This window comes from Limulus polyphemus, unplaced genomic scaffold, assembly GCF_000517525.1.
Source record: "Limulus polyphemus unplaced genomic scaffold, Limulus_polyphemus-2.1.2 Scaffold54, whole genome shotgun sequence".
Lineage (NCBI taxonomy): Eukaryota > Metazoa > Arthropoda > Merostomata > Xiphosura > Limulidae > Limulus > Limulus polyphemus.
The window spans coordinates 1,154,853-1,168,568 of record NW_013665664.1 but is presented as its reverse complement, the minus strand read 5'-3'; the positions used below and the strand labels follow the sequence as shown (position 1 = coordinate 1,168,568).

The following is a 13,716-nucleotide window of genomic DNA, read 5'->3' as shown; positions in this document are numbered from 1 at the left end:
ACTAGGTATGACTGCAGACGAACATCTGTACTATGGGCTGTGTATCACGTGGTTCTACTCTACAGTATCCATGACGAATTCGCCGATCGAAGTTGTTCTTCTGCAGTAACCACCTCTTGTTGAGACTTCTCTCACTGTAATCTTTCTTCTATGGTGAACAGATTAGTTGAAGAAATCTATAATAAAGGAATGGCAAAATCCGTTGTTGTTTTTTTCCTTTTCCTTTGCTTTAGATTAAGAATCTTTAAGTCGATCTATGGGACATAGAAGAATGAAGAGAACATGTATGGTTATTGGGATATGTAAAAAATGTAAACTTTCCGAAATTCATGTTTTATTCAAATAAAGAAGAAAGTTGCTTGATTTAACAGCTGAACGCTAGGGTTATATCAATAAATCCATTATTAAATGTTTATTTAGGTATTAGCGCTAAATAAATGATTGTTAGTGCAGGTTCACCTACAAGATGCCAAATTATATGTCAAATAAAGAAGAAAGTAACTTGAGTGAACAGCTGAGCACTGACAATGCGCAAGGTTTCCGTCAAAAATTCATTGTTAACGCTTTAAGTATTTATTTGGATATTAGCACTAAATATATTGATGCTACTACAGGTTCACCTGCAACAATATCAGATGATATCTCAAATTAAGGGAAAATGTGAAAATGGATGCATCATAATTTTTTTTTCCGCTAATTAGTAGAATTGTAAATGATACGCGTAGTTGTAAAGGAAACTTACCATTTTCATTAAGTCATAAAACTCTACACACATTTCTAAGGTTTTCAGTATAACAGTTAAACTTCCGAGCTTATGCAATGTAAGGAATGAGCTGAAACCGTATCATGTAAACGCAAAATATCCTTAAAATATTAACTACGGATTCCGTCTCGAAGCCATTTCGTATAATATTCATACATTTTGGTCTAAAACTGTTTTCAATTTTTGTTAATCTTGAAAAAAGGAAAAACTCTTTAGTTCACGATGTTTATAAACTATATCAGCAGAGTTTATTACGTCAGGAGAAATATCGAGCAATAATAAGATATTAGATACATTAATTTGCACCCCTCTGTGGCTCTGCGGTAAGAGTGAAAATTTATAACGCTGAAGTTCGGGGCTAGATCCCTGAAAAAATAACGCAAATAGTCATATATAGCTTTGAGCTAAAATTCATCTATTTTTTTCAAAGCAGGTAAATATCCTATAAACACGATAACATGTTACTGGAATCTTATACTATGATTAGAACAATTTTATATACAACAGGGAGTACTGTTGTACCCACACAATTTTCACATCCAATAACAGCCACAACTATCTTCCTAAACCTCAGATTAAAAGTGAAATACAAATTTCTCTTAATATGAACATATTCTGTGTTAGAAAATATTAATTATCACTACCAACGAATCAGATACACATTATTCTTGATTTTGTATCAGAACCAGATGACAAAAAATGAAGCACATTTGAAAGTAAAAATTGATAACGAGGATTTTAGAAAATAAAGTTTTGAGACGGCTTGACGTACCTGAGGATGACAAAATTTTATCAAAACGTCGTACATTTGTAATATAGTTTTTTCATTACCCATTCAAGCCGTCTCAGAACCTTACACTTGAAAGTATTTTCTGAGTATGTTGAAATGTTTTTCATCTATCCTAACAACGCTATGCGTACAACAAGGCTAAGTGGAGGAATTTTCAACAATTAGTGTATTACCCTGCTTTAACTTTCAACATATATTTCTTATTTTTACAAAATGTTCAAAATCTCATTACTTTACGGCGTAAAGGATTCTCAACTTTTCCTCCATCATTAACCCCCTCGGCTTGATGTATTTCTCCATTTACCCCCTTATTTCCACACCAAAAAATTCATAGCCATCATAAAGGGACAGAAAAACAAGGTCAAAAAAATAATTATTCAGGTTTTGCACAAAAATAGCACACACACACATTCTTAGCATTCTCTCTCTCTCTCTCTCTCTCTCTCACACACACACATTTTACAAAATTGAATTGAATTATTATCAATCATCAGGTGCATCAATCATTTACCCCCTGCCATGTAATTTTTTACCCCCAAGGAGTAAATTTACCCCTGGTTGAGAATCACTGCTTTACGCTATCCAATATAAAACTAGAAAATATGCATATAACTTCAAATTACAAGAATGTAAAGACTAATAACCATGGACATTTTGTTTTCAGTGCTCGATATGTAGTAGAATGAGACAGTAATACGTTTAATGACTTATAACACTAAAATCCGGTGTTCGATTTCCCGGATGGGATCAGAGTGCAGATAGCACAGGTATATATTTTTCCAAGTTAGCGAAGCATGATTATAATTCATGAGACATTATTATTAGACTTAGTATATTTTTAACACTGCATTCTGTATCTCGTGCCTTAGGGATTTTCAAGAATTAGAAGAGTGTATAATAACAGTATTCCAGTATAATAGGCTCAATACTAATGTTTTATGAAAAGCATAGTTAATTGTAAGGTTTATTTCATTATTTTTGTGTTTAATTATTTACATTTATTATTGTGATCAGCGTTTGTTTGAATTTAAGCACAAAGCTACATAATGGGCTATGTGTGCTCTGCCCATCATGGGTATCGAAAGCCGGTGTCTAGGGTTGTAAATCCGTAGACATGCCGCTGTGCCACGTGGGGGGGGGGGGGCTGTGATCAGCGACTTTAACTTGTTTAACAATACTTTCAGCACACGTGCACCGTTCTATTATATAGTTTATATCATTTTCGCTTACCATAACTTGAAATCACTTGTGTAACTTATGACGATCACAGACCCTCGAAAAATGTGTTAGTTGAAACGTCGAGTGAAGAAGGCCCGGCATGGCCAGGTAGTTAAGGCACTCGACTCGCAATCTGAGGGTCGCGGGTTCGAATCCCTGTCACACCAAACATGCTCGTCCTTTCAGTCCTGGCGGCGTTATAATTGACGGTCAATCCCACTATTCGTTGGTAAAAGAGTAGTCCAAGAGTTGGCGGTGGGTGGTGATGACTAGCTGTCTTCCCTCTAGTCTTACACTGCTAAATTAGGGACGGCTAGCACAGATAGCCCTAGTGTAGCTTTGCGCGAAATTAAAAAAACAAACAAACAATCGAGTGAAGAAAGAAAGAAAATAAAAATATCTATGAAATTGTTTCGCGTCTTTCTTGAACATCTGTCTATATTTTAGTTTGTTTAGTCGCATAAAAAAACAAAGCATCTGCATAAGTGTATGAAAACATTCAAAAGAAGAAAAATGGATACATATAATACGAAAAATAAAAAAAAGACAAGTAAAACAGTTTATACTTAAACACTGTTAGAAAATATTAAGTTAACAGACTATGTGTGACAGCCAGTAATAAGAGCTGGAATTTTCACGATATATCAGGTGTTATTTAGATCAGGCCACCTGACGTTTTAAAATCATTAGCAACTATCTTTTTACTTCACAGATGTTTTAACATAAAGGAATATTCACGAAATTTACGAATATACGTATAATTCGCGAATGCATTTCGCTAGAAATTTTACGAATTGTGAGAATCCTTTCAAAGCACTGAAGTAATTGTTAATGGTTTCATTATTTAAATCGTTCGTCAGAGATAAAAATAAGCAAGATATAAATTTGATTATTGGAAAAAATCAAAGCAAAGATTTTTTTTAATTTATCGTAGTAAAGTCAATCAAAGAGCTCTTAAAATTTAATGATATCAAAGCAAAATCCTGTTACATAAGACTAAAATTTATTCGATATCAAAGCAAAATCCTGTTGCATGATACTGTAACATATGTATATGCACATCAACACAGCCATAACGCGTTATAGAGACATCATGTGATTGGCTTGCCCGGCAACGCGTTGATCCAATACGTTACTTGTCCGATGGTTTGTCGTAAACGTGTGAACAGTTAGGCTTTTCTACTACTTTCTCTGAATCAAGGAAGTACGATACTCTTAATTTCCTTTTATAAGAACTCATTTACTAAAGATTAGTTTAATAGAAAACAAATAAGTAATATGAAAAAAATTACGTCGTAATTAATAAAATACAAACAAATTATAGATTAACTAGATTTACTCAAGCACTTTTTACATCGAATACGCTCTCGTAAAATACGTGAAATCAACTTAAGCATGAAGTACAAGTATTTTACTGTATTTATAGTTTATTTGAATATCCATTAAACGGTGGAAGATAGAGTGAGTTTTCTTTCTATGTTTGACATTTTTGCGAAAGCTACGCACGCAAGAGCTATCTGCGCATAGCTGTCTTTAATGTTAAACTCACAAATTGGAATGAAGGCAGTTAGTCAACAGTGCTAGCACCAACTCTTGAGCTATACTTGTCTGACCTAACGATAGAATTTAACTGTTACTATTATCACGCAATAACACCTACAAAGTGTGGTACGATTTTATTTTTTATTTTTTATGCTGCAACGGGATGCAAACCATGAACCGCCTGAACCACAGTCAGTGTATACTTACCACTATGCCACGTCTGGCCTAGAAGGGAGATAATTTTTTTTTATCTTTGGCTTTCTAATTTGTAAGAACTAAAATATAGTTTCAGTCCCTATTTTCAGTTGCTTTTATTTATCATCTTGTTCGTTAAAAGAATATAGTGAATTACTCATCCATGCATAAAATAGTTCTTGCACAGCATTGCCGTGTCATTTTATAATTATTAAAACCATAGCAGGTAACTGTTTATCTCTATTGGGGTAGAATCCGTTTGTTTAACTGAGGTTTTATTCGTTTGCATATGAAGAATGTATAATAGTGTTTTTTTCCTGTTCGCCACAGCTGAAGAGACATTTCGCTCAACACTAGAGGTCGCCTGGCTGTCTGAGCTATATAACGGAATCTCTTGTTTATAATGCTAATAATGTCTGCTGTTATAGGTTATTAAGTTGAAGGGCATGTAATGTCAAACCTGGCGAAACACAATGTCTATTTGGCGACATCTGTGACGAAAGTCACAGTCAGACTGTTTATAATATGAGTTACTATATTTATAAATACAACGAAGTTTGTATGCTTGTTTTAGAGCAAAGTTAGTTTGAGTTATTTGCTGTGATCAATCGCAGGGGAATTGAACCCCGAACTTTAGCGTTGTAAGACGTAAACTTACCACTGTCTCTCCGGGGGACTTATAAATACATACAATAAGTTTTTTCTAATGTTTCAGTTAATACCTTTGAACATATTTGTTACTTATATTTTACCAAAACAGTACATTATTAGCAGTTAAAAATTTTAATATTTCCTAAATGTAATACGTGAATGGTATTGTAAAGTTGCTAAAACCACACTATACATTAAATTTGCAAACGAGACTCACTAGTACTAATGAATTAAATAGAAATATATAAGAATTTTGGTTACAAATATAATTTACTGAAGTGGTATAAATTAAATATGATGATCCCTGTATGCTCATAAAAATTTACATTGTATAATTCCTACTTCCAAGAGACTCACTTATAATTTATTTTCACTCATGTGGTTTATAGAACTGCACGAGATGTCGCCGATCTAATAAACCAAGATTAAGAACCCGGCAGAGCAAATTCAAAGATAGAATTGTAAATGATGTGTGAATTATTTTTTGTCACTAAAAAATCTTTTGTTTGTTTGTGTTTTGTCTTAAATATCATGGTGTTTAGTTTGATTTAGATATTTATCACTATTGTGTTTTTTTTTTACATTTTTTTAATATTACAAAGTATGTGCCTCGTGATGAAGAAAACCAAGTCTTTTTAATCAAAGATAATCGCTATTTTTCAAGCAGACAAATAAAACTTATGTTAAACATAAATCATTTGAATGTAGTCTTGAAAGCTACACTATAGGCCATACGATAAGTTTAGAGTTGTTAAAAAACAATGAAAAGCACATGTAATGCAATATTTAAATATAAAGTAAAAACAAAACAAACAAAAACCGAAATTCTTCATCGTAGCATCTTGAAGAAAGAGTAACCAAGAGCCGGTTTCTTACCAAATTGTCAGACCACAGTGGGCGGGCATGGCATGGCCAAGTGGTTATGGGGCTTGACTCGCAATCTGAGGGTCGCGGGTTTGAATTCCCGGCCCACCAAAACTTGCCCTTTCAGCCGTGGAGGCGTTATAATGTGACGATCAATCCCACTATTTGTTGTTAAAAGAGTAACCCAAGAGTTGGCGGTGGGTGGTGATGACTAGTTGCCTTCCATCTAGTCTTTCACTGCTAATTTAGGGACGGCTAGCGCAGATAGCCCTCGTGTAGTTTTTCGCGAAATTCAAAACAAATCAAAGACCACAGTGTTATAGTTTTACCCTTGCTAAGTTATTAAAACCCTTTCTCTAGCCACACAGAAAACTTGTTTACTAGAACTAATATCCAGGAGTCATGGTTTACTGCCTGTCTACACAAGAATGGGGAGTGGGTTCTCTAAAATAGTAAGTGTGAAATCTCAGTTTTCTATCAGACAAAAGAAGCCTGCGCGGTAGCGTTGGTTTTTTTTTCTAGATAACTTCTTTCTAGTCTATCAGCTCAAAATTAAGGTTTGTATAGTATTTTTGCGCATAGCTGCACAAAAAGTTATTTTCACACAGTCATCCCTAATTTTGAATTGGTAAACAAGAAGGAAGGCAGCTAGCCAACAACAAGCTACTCTAATCTGATGTACGTTTAATTGTTCTTTAAAGTATGCAGCTTCTCATTAAGAAAGAAATTGAACAGACTTTTACTCGGCATTTTGTAACGCATCTGAAATAAGCTGCAACTGTGCTTCATAAAGAGAATTGTTCTATATAAAAAAGAACAATTAATAATCGTGCTATTAACCTACCGTCTTACTTGATAACACCATTAGATATCTAGAGTACCCCAGATATATCAACTTGCATGCTTTCCCGTTCCGGAAACACCCGATTTCAATGAATCTGACATGCTTTTATGACCGGAATACTAAACTGTCATTTTCTTTAAGATTTTTTCATATGACGTTCATGTAACAAATCTTTATTTTTTCAGCGTTTCCCAAAAAAATAAAAATAGGCATCATGCTTAACCTTTGAACGCAATTTTCAAAGGTTTGCGAAATAAATATATAAACCTAGTTTATAGTGAGTGCTGTGGTGTAAGTATGCCCCAGCAGTCCCCGCAATTGCCCGGAGGGAGGCCGAACCAAAAGGTAGCTCAAAGGGCCTGACAAATGTATGAATTATCGACAAGAGAAGAGACATACAATTTAATATGTTTGCACTAAAGAGCGATTGCACTATTCTATTAAGTTGATGATGTCATTCAGCCAGAATCGTATCTACAATTATAGGGAAATATATATAGAGGGCCCAATTGTTTTTTATGCAAGGTGGTCATCTTTATTAGTTACGCCACTGAAAGGATGTTTTCTAACATTGAAATGAAATGAAAAATAATTCTAACTTTATTTTATTCACATCCAGTTTTTCTGAACAGTTATAGCTTTCTGCATTAACCTCCAACGCCATAAACCTATTGTTTATACAATTCATTTATTTTCAAACTTTAAAGGACATGAAAATCATTTTATCTCCAGTTACGTTATTGCCATTCTGGGTACTTTACCAAAATACATTTACATTATTTTCTTCGTCAAAGTATGGCTTGGCATGGCCAGGTGGTTAGGGCGCTCGACTCGCAATCTGCGGGCATGTCTGTTCGAATCCCCGGCACATCAAACATGCTCGCCCTTTCAGCCGTGGAGACGTTATAATGTGAAGACCAATCCCACTATTCGTTGGTAAAAGAGTAGCCCAAGAATTGGCGGTGGGTGGTTATGACTAGTTGCTTTCCCTCTAGTCTTACACTGCTAAATTAGGTACGGCTAGCGCAGATAGCTCTCGTGTAGCTTTGTGCGAAATTCAAAACAAACCTAAACCAATTACACTTGGTTGTGTTTAGCTCCACAGTTTCCTCTTCCTCAAGATTAACATCTCTACAACTACAATACGTTGTTTTAAAAAGTATTCGCTTCAAATTTCTCAGTAAAATCTGGTTGAAGAAAGTGTACCAGAAATGAAATCTTAGTCCAGTTGACAGCGTCACCTCTCGACCTTTGTTCCGTCACAGTATCAAACGGCTGTGTCAACGTCATAATCGCCAAGCAATGTATATTTAAGTCTCAATCTTTTCAACTCGAATGATATATATATATATATTACTACAATATCCCCTTGAGATCAGGGGACATTACATATTATAGAAAACAAAGAAACAAAGTGTATTTGAATTAGGTAATATTAACGATTCTTTGGGCCACATGTTGCTGCCATTACAGCATGGAAACTAAATAACCGGAAATTTTTAAAAATCTTTTTATGACTAAAGCAGGTAAACATATGATATACCCGCGTATTACAGTATGCCATTTGTAGTGTTATTTTAGACAAATCCACATAATTTCTCCACTGAAAACACCAGATGAAGTTTACCAGTTTAGTGGCCTATGTTTTATTGTTTGTTTGTTTGTTTATATTGCCACGTTATAAGCTCCCTAGCTTACATCTGAGCTGCTAGAGACATTCATATTGTACACATTTTCTATTAGATCCACCACGTGATGGTTGCAGAGTGGACGGTGCTGATCGATGATGGCGCTCAGTGAGAGATTTTGCACCCCTTCACAATAGATTTAAATCTATCTTTGCCTACAAGTATGCAAACTTGTGCCCATACGTGTCGGCCATAAGTTCGGGCTCATCTCTCGCACCACCCATGGTATGACTCTGGTTGAAGATTAGTATGTAGGAACATGCAAATTTAAAGACAACGAATTAATCGAGCGTATGTATTATAAAATGCCTTAGGTAAGTGTGACGTGGTCGTCAATACAAATTACTTCAAAATCCTAACTAAGACCAATGACGAACAAAGCCTTCTTATAAGAAAAGGTCGCAATTTATCCATGTTAATTCATCATATACATTGCAGCTTAACATATATACATCTAAATATGTTACATTTTCTATTAATTGTACTTTCAAAGTCTAAAAGCTTCAAAGACGCGTGTTATACGAAAAACATATCTTGTTTAGCTTATAGAAATCTTTTTTTTTATATAATTATGTATTGCTCTCTGTTTTTGTCAGATACGACCACCATCAAGTTCAGTCTAGTCTTTGTCTTGTCATCATCACGTTCAGTCTAATCTTTGTCTCACCAACATCAAGTTCTGTCTAATCTTAAATTACGTAAAATACGACTGGTATAAGATAATGTCGCTTGTTCGGCTGATCACCCAGTGGCACAGCAGTATCTCTGCGGAATTACAACGCTAGAAACCTGGTTTCCATATCCGTAGCGGTCAGAACACGAATAGCCCATTGTGTAGCTTTGTGCTTAATTACAAACAAAAAACAAAATCGGCTTGTGATGTTTTTTTCTAAATACTGTTTTTAATTAAAGTTTAAACTTATATGAGACATTAAACCATCACAGTTGTAGTTGATTTGTTATAAGTCACTATGATTCACTTCAAAGTACAAGTAAACACGTGTCGATTGTGCCTCGTTAAGCTTCCTTTTGTGTTAAATATAGAAAAATATAGATGATCAAGTTAATTAGTCAAGATTTTTTGAAAGCTACGAAAAATGTGATGATTAAAGATTCTAGTTGTAACATGCGATAAATGAGTTAATATTCCAATCGCACTTATAAAAAAAGACAATGATTCAGTGAAACGTAATGAAATAAGTGGTGATCGTGAATGTTCATTCATACGCATATATATATATATGTGTGTGTGAGATTTGAAAGATTATATCCGATTAGAATTGGCAACCGCCACCGTTGACGTTTCGAACCATTGCATTAATGACTTTAAGTTAAGCCTAACGTATAGAGTTATATTTTGTACAAAACAGATGTTGATTAAATAATATGTATATATATTCGTGTAAGGGTTTATTTTATTAGTTAAGAGAAATTTGTTAAATTTTAAATCGAATAAGGTTTATTAGTTTCACGTAATAATCAAATATGCGCGAAAGTAAGCTGATAAACAAATTTTAAGAGAAATTCAAGGCTTACAATGTGGATCAGAAACAAGTCAATTATTTATTGAAATAAATAAATATCTAAATGCATTCTACAAGGTATTTACCTGTATGTACACATTTACTTTCACAGCTAATTGGGGCACCAACCGTCAGGTAAAATACGTTGCTGATGAAGGTGGTTTCCGTGCCTGGATTTCAACAAACGAAGCTGGAACCGATAACCAGAACCCCGCTGATGTTGAAATCAACTCTCAGGCTGCCGCTCCTGCTCCTGCTGCTGCTATCCGTCCCGTTGTAAAAAAGGTGGTTGCTGCTCCAGCTTATGCTTCCCTTCCAGTTGTCCCCAAGGTTGCCGTAGCTGCTCCCGTTCTTAAGGCACGACTTCCTCTGTCTTATCCTAGTAAATATTACCAAGGCTGGCAGTAAATACTTACAAAATTAAAATTTTGATAAATCGACCTGGCGAAATAATACATTGTGTGCTTGGGTGTGCTGGGTTTGAATGTTGTTGTTGTTTTGTTTTTTATATGAATGTATAATATCCAACAATAATACTGGTATTACTGTGAAAAGTGTAGACAAAATTATTCTTACAGAATTTATTGCTTTGCAAATGCACGTAACCACAAGTAATTAAAACTGGCTACGACACCGTTGATGAGTACGGCACCAGACAGAGCCGTCAAGAGAGTGGAGATGGTAACGGTAGAGTGCAGGGTTCCTATGGCTACACTGACCCAGCGTATAACCGTCGATTTTGGAACGACAGAGTAAGATTTTGGGACTAGGTAAACGATGTTTTTTAATCACATATTAGTAAGATAAACTTTAATTTTGAACAATCCATTCACAAATTATCTTTCAAACATAGAACTGTCTGTTGTTAAACAGGAAATCAACATCCCTACCCCTTACGATTATTAGTTACAAATAATTTTCTTTGGACTGATATTAAGTAGAATATTAAGTTAGCTGACAGGAGATAATGTAATCGTCGCCTTTGGAGAGTTCATTTACCATTCTTACTTTTAGACCGTGATCTTGCTGTGTCTTGTTGCTGGAGCTCTCTCTGGATACCTACCGGCAGCTTCTCCTGCTTATGTAAGCTAATTTATATAAATTGCTTTTATTTGTTATAAGTTTCCTAAGAAATAAAACTACAAAACATTATTGTAACGTATATTCATAAACTTGAAAACGTAGAAAATAGCATTTTTATTGCACTGTATGCAATGCAAAACTTTTATTTCGAGTTCTTGAATAAATACGTAAAATTAAGAGTTTCAGTTTAAGATTTTAAAATTTCCAATGATTTAAAAATTTTATTAAAAAAGGAGCTTAAGTACGAAGCTGAAAAAAAACGTTAAATATTTCCTGTTACTAAGCCTAAACGAAGAGTTGTTTGCTTTTAAAAGAATAAAATCTTTTAAAGTACTAAAGCTCCGACACGCATTTGTTTTACCAAAAGATTTAAGATTTATTATTCTCGAAATTTTAATCATGGTTAACAAATAAAACCAATAAATATTAAAACAGCGTTAACAAGATATGAAACGTTACTTTTAACGTAAATTTTTGGCCTTAATGTGAGTAATTCGTGAACACAGAACAATAAAATTATCTCTTCATATTAAAGAACTATTTCTTTTGTCTTTAAACCTTGTGTTTACGGTATTTTTTTATTTATATCAATGGGTAAAACATTCTCATTTTATCAAATTACAAACTTAAAACTATTACATAAGGTTAAAATTTAACGCTATTGTTTAATTAAATATCCATGTTACCCATTACTTTTCATCCAATAGCAGCTGACTTCTTATTATATTTGATCAATGATAATGCTTTCATATGTAAGAGTGTATCTGTATATCTATAACATACCTTTCCCAACATCTTGGTTCTTTTGTTATAATTATTTCCACTTTCCTTCAAACTTCCTCTGCAGAGATGTTTGGATTGTAGATGGTGATTTCTACTGAAACATTCGCGCTTATATAGTGATGAGAATATGGGTCGATCAGTAGATTAGGAGCTCCACCCTTGCTTCGTAGGCTTGACACATTTTTTATCAGCTCACGTGAATTGTTGCTAGAGGAAGAGTTATCGATGATGTAATTTTTACGTCATACGAGAATGTCTGTTTTTTTCTGGATCACATATTAGCTTACATAGGTCTAAAATATCTATTTCATAGTCAAATTCTTTTGTTACACATAAAACATCTTTTACGTTAATGATCCCACTAAATGTCACTATTCATATTTATCATAGTGGATTTAATGCTTAATTATTCTACCTCGAAATACCGGAAGGATGTATCTCTATTTTTGTGTTGTTATTTATAATTGATATAAGAAAGTTAGTTAAAGTAAATCTATAATACTTAGAAATGAGGGTATTAAATATATTTGTTAATTAAAACTAAGATTATTACAATAATTCTACTTCTAAGTGGGAGAAATAAATCAATCAATTCAGTTGTTTCTTACAACAATATAAAGGCACATGTGGATTTGTATCAGTTTTATTTCGTACTTTACAGAAAAGCCTACCATAGAGAAAACTCAAATGTTCGAAAGAATACGTAACGGCTTTTACTTATTTCTCATATTTAGACTTATTACTTTATTGGCAGTTTTAGAACAGATTTTAAACTTGACCGCATACAGGTAAGTACGAGTTTTGTCCCTTCTCCTACCTCCCTGGCAATGTGTACCTTAGTATCCTAGTTGTTAACGTACTTGAATTCATGATAATTGATCTGTTGCCGTAAACACGCACTTCGTACTTTGGAATCGTGGGTGCGCTGTAAAAATGTGGTCAAATTTCACTGTTCGGTAAGAAAAAAGTATCCGAAGAGTTGGCGGAGGGTGTTGTTTGCTAGCTGCCTTCTATCTAATCTATTAGTTCAAAATTAGGGCGACTATGGGCAAGGTAGCCGTTGTAGCTTTGCGTGAAATACTGAAAATTGTTTGTTTGTTTTAGTAACGAACTACACAATAGGCAAGATACTTCCTTTCCGCCTGACACACTGGGAGTAGGGGAAAAGGTACTGAAACACAAAAATAAACTCACAATTATTCAACTTCCCTGAAATGAAAAATACACATACACTGTAGAAGCCAAATTTTTAATACCCATGAAAGTTGACAGAAACAACTATACTATTGTAATACCGTACAAATATTCGGTTAATGTTTGATGTACATGACTTAAACAATTAAATACATGTAGATAAACAGCTATGACTTGATTGTAATAACTTACCTTTACCCCTAAGCGGTAATAACGATAATCTCGGGACTTTTGTTCCATCACAGTGTCAACGTCATAATCGCCAAACGAAGTATCATTTAGGTCTCAACCTTTTTAACTCGGATGATATATATTACTACAATATCCTTATGAGTAGAGGGGACATTACCTATTATAGAAAACAAAGAAACAAATTTGAAATAGTTAATGTTAACGATTCTTTGAGCCACATGTTGCTGCAATTACAGCATGGAAACTAAATAACCGGACATTTTTAAAAATATTTTTATGACTAAAGCAGGTAAAGATATGATATACCCGCGTATTACAGTATGACATTTGTAGTGTTATTTTAGACAAAACCACATAATTTCTCTACTGAAAACACCAGTTGAAGT

General features: G+C 34.1%; 1 protein-coding gene across 1 annotated transcript; it reads left to right on the top strand.

Annotated features, from left to right (window-relative positions):
* The first annotated feature begins 10,168 nt into the window (after positions 1-10,168).
* Positions 10,169-10,486, top strand: LOC106463636 (cuticle protein 16.8-like). Its single transcript, XM_013923689.1, has one exon. It carries the CDS (start codon positions 10,169-10,171, stop codon positions 10,484-10,486), a length of 318 nt encoding a protein of 105 aa, XP_013779143.1.
* The last annotated feature ends 3,230 nt before the right edge of the window (positions 10,487-13,716 follow it).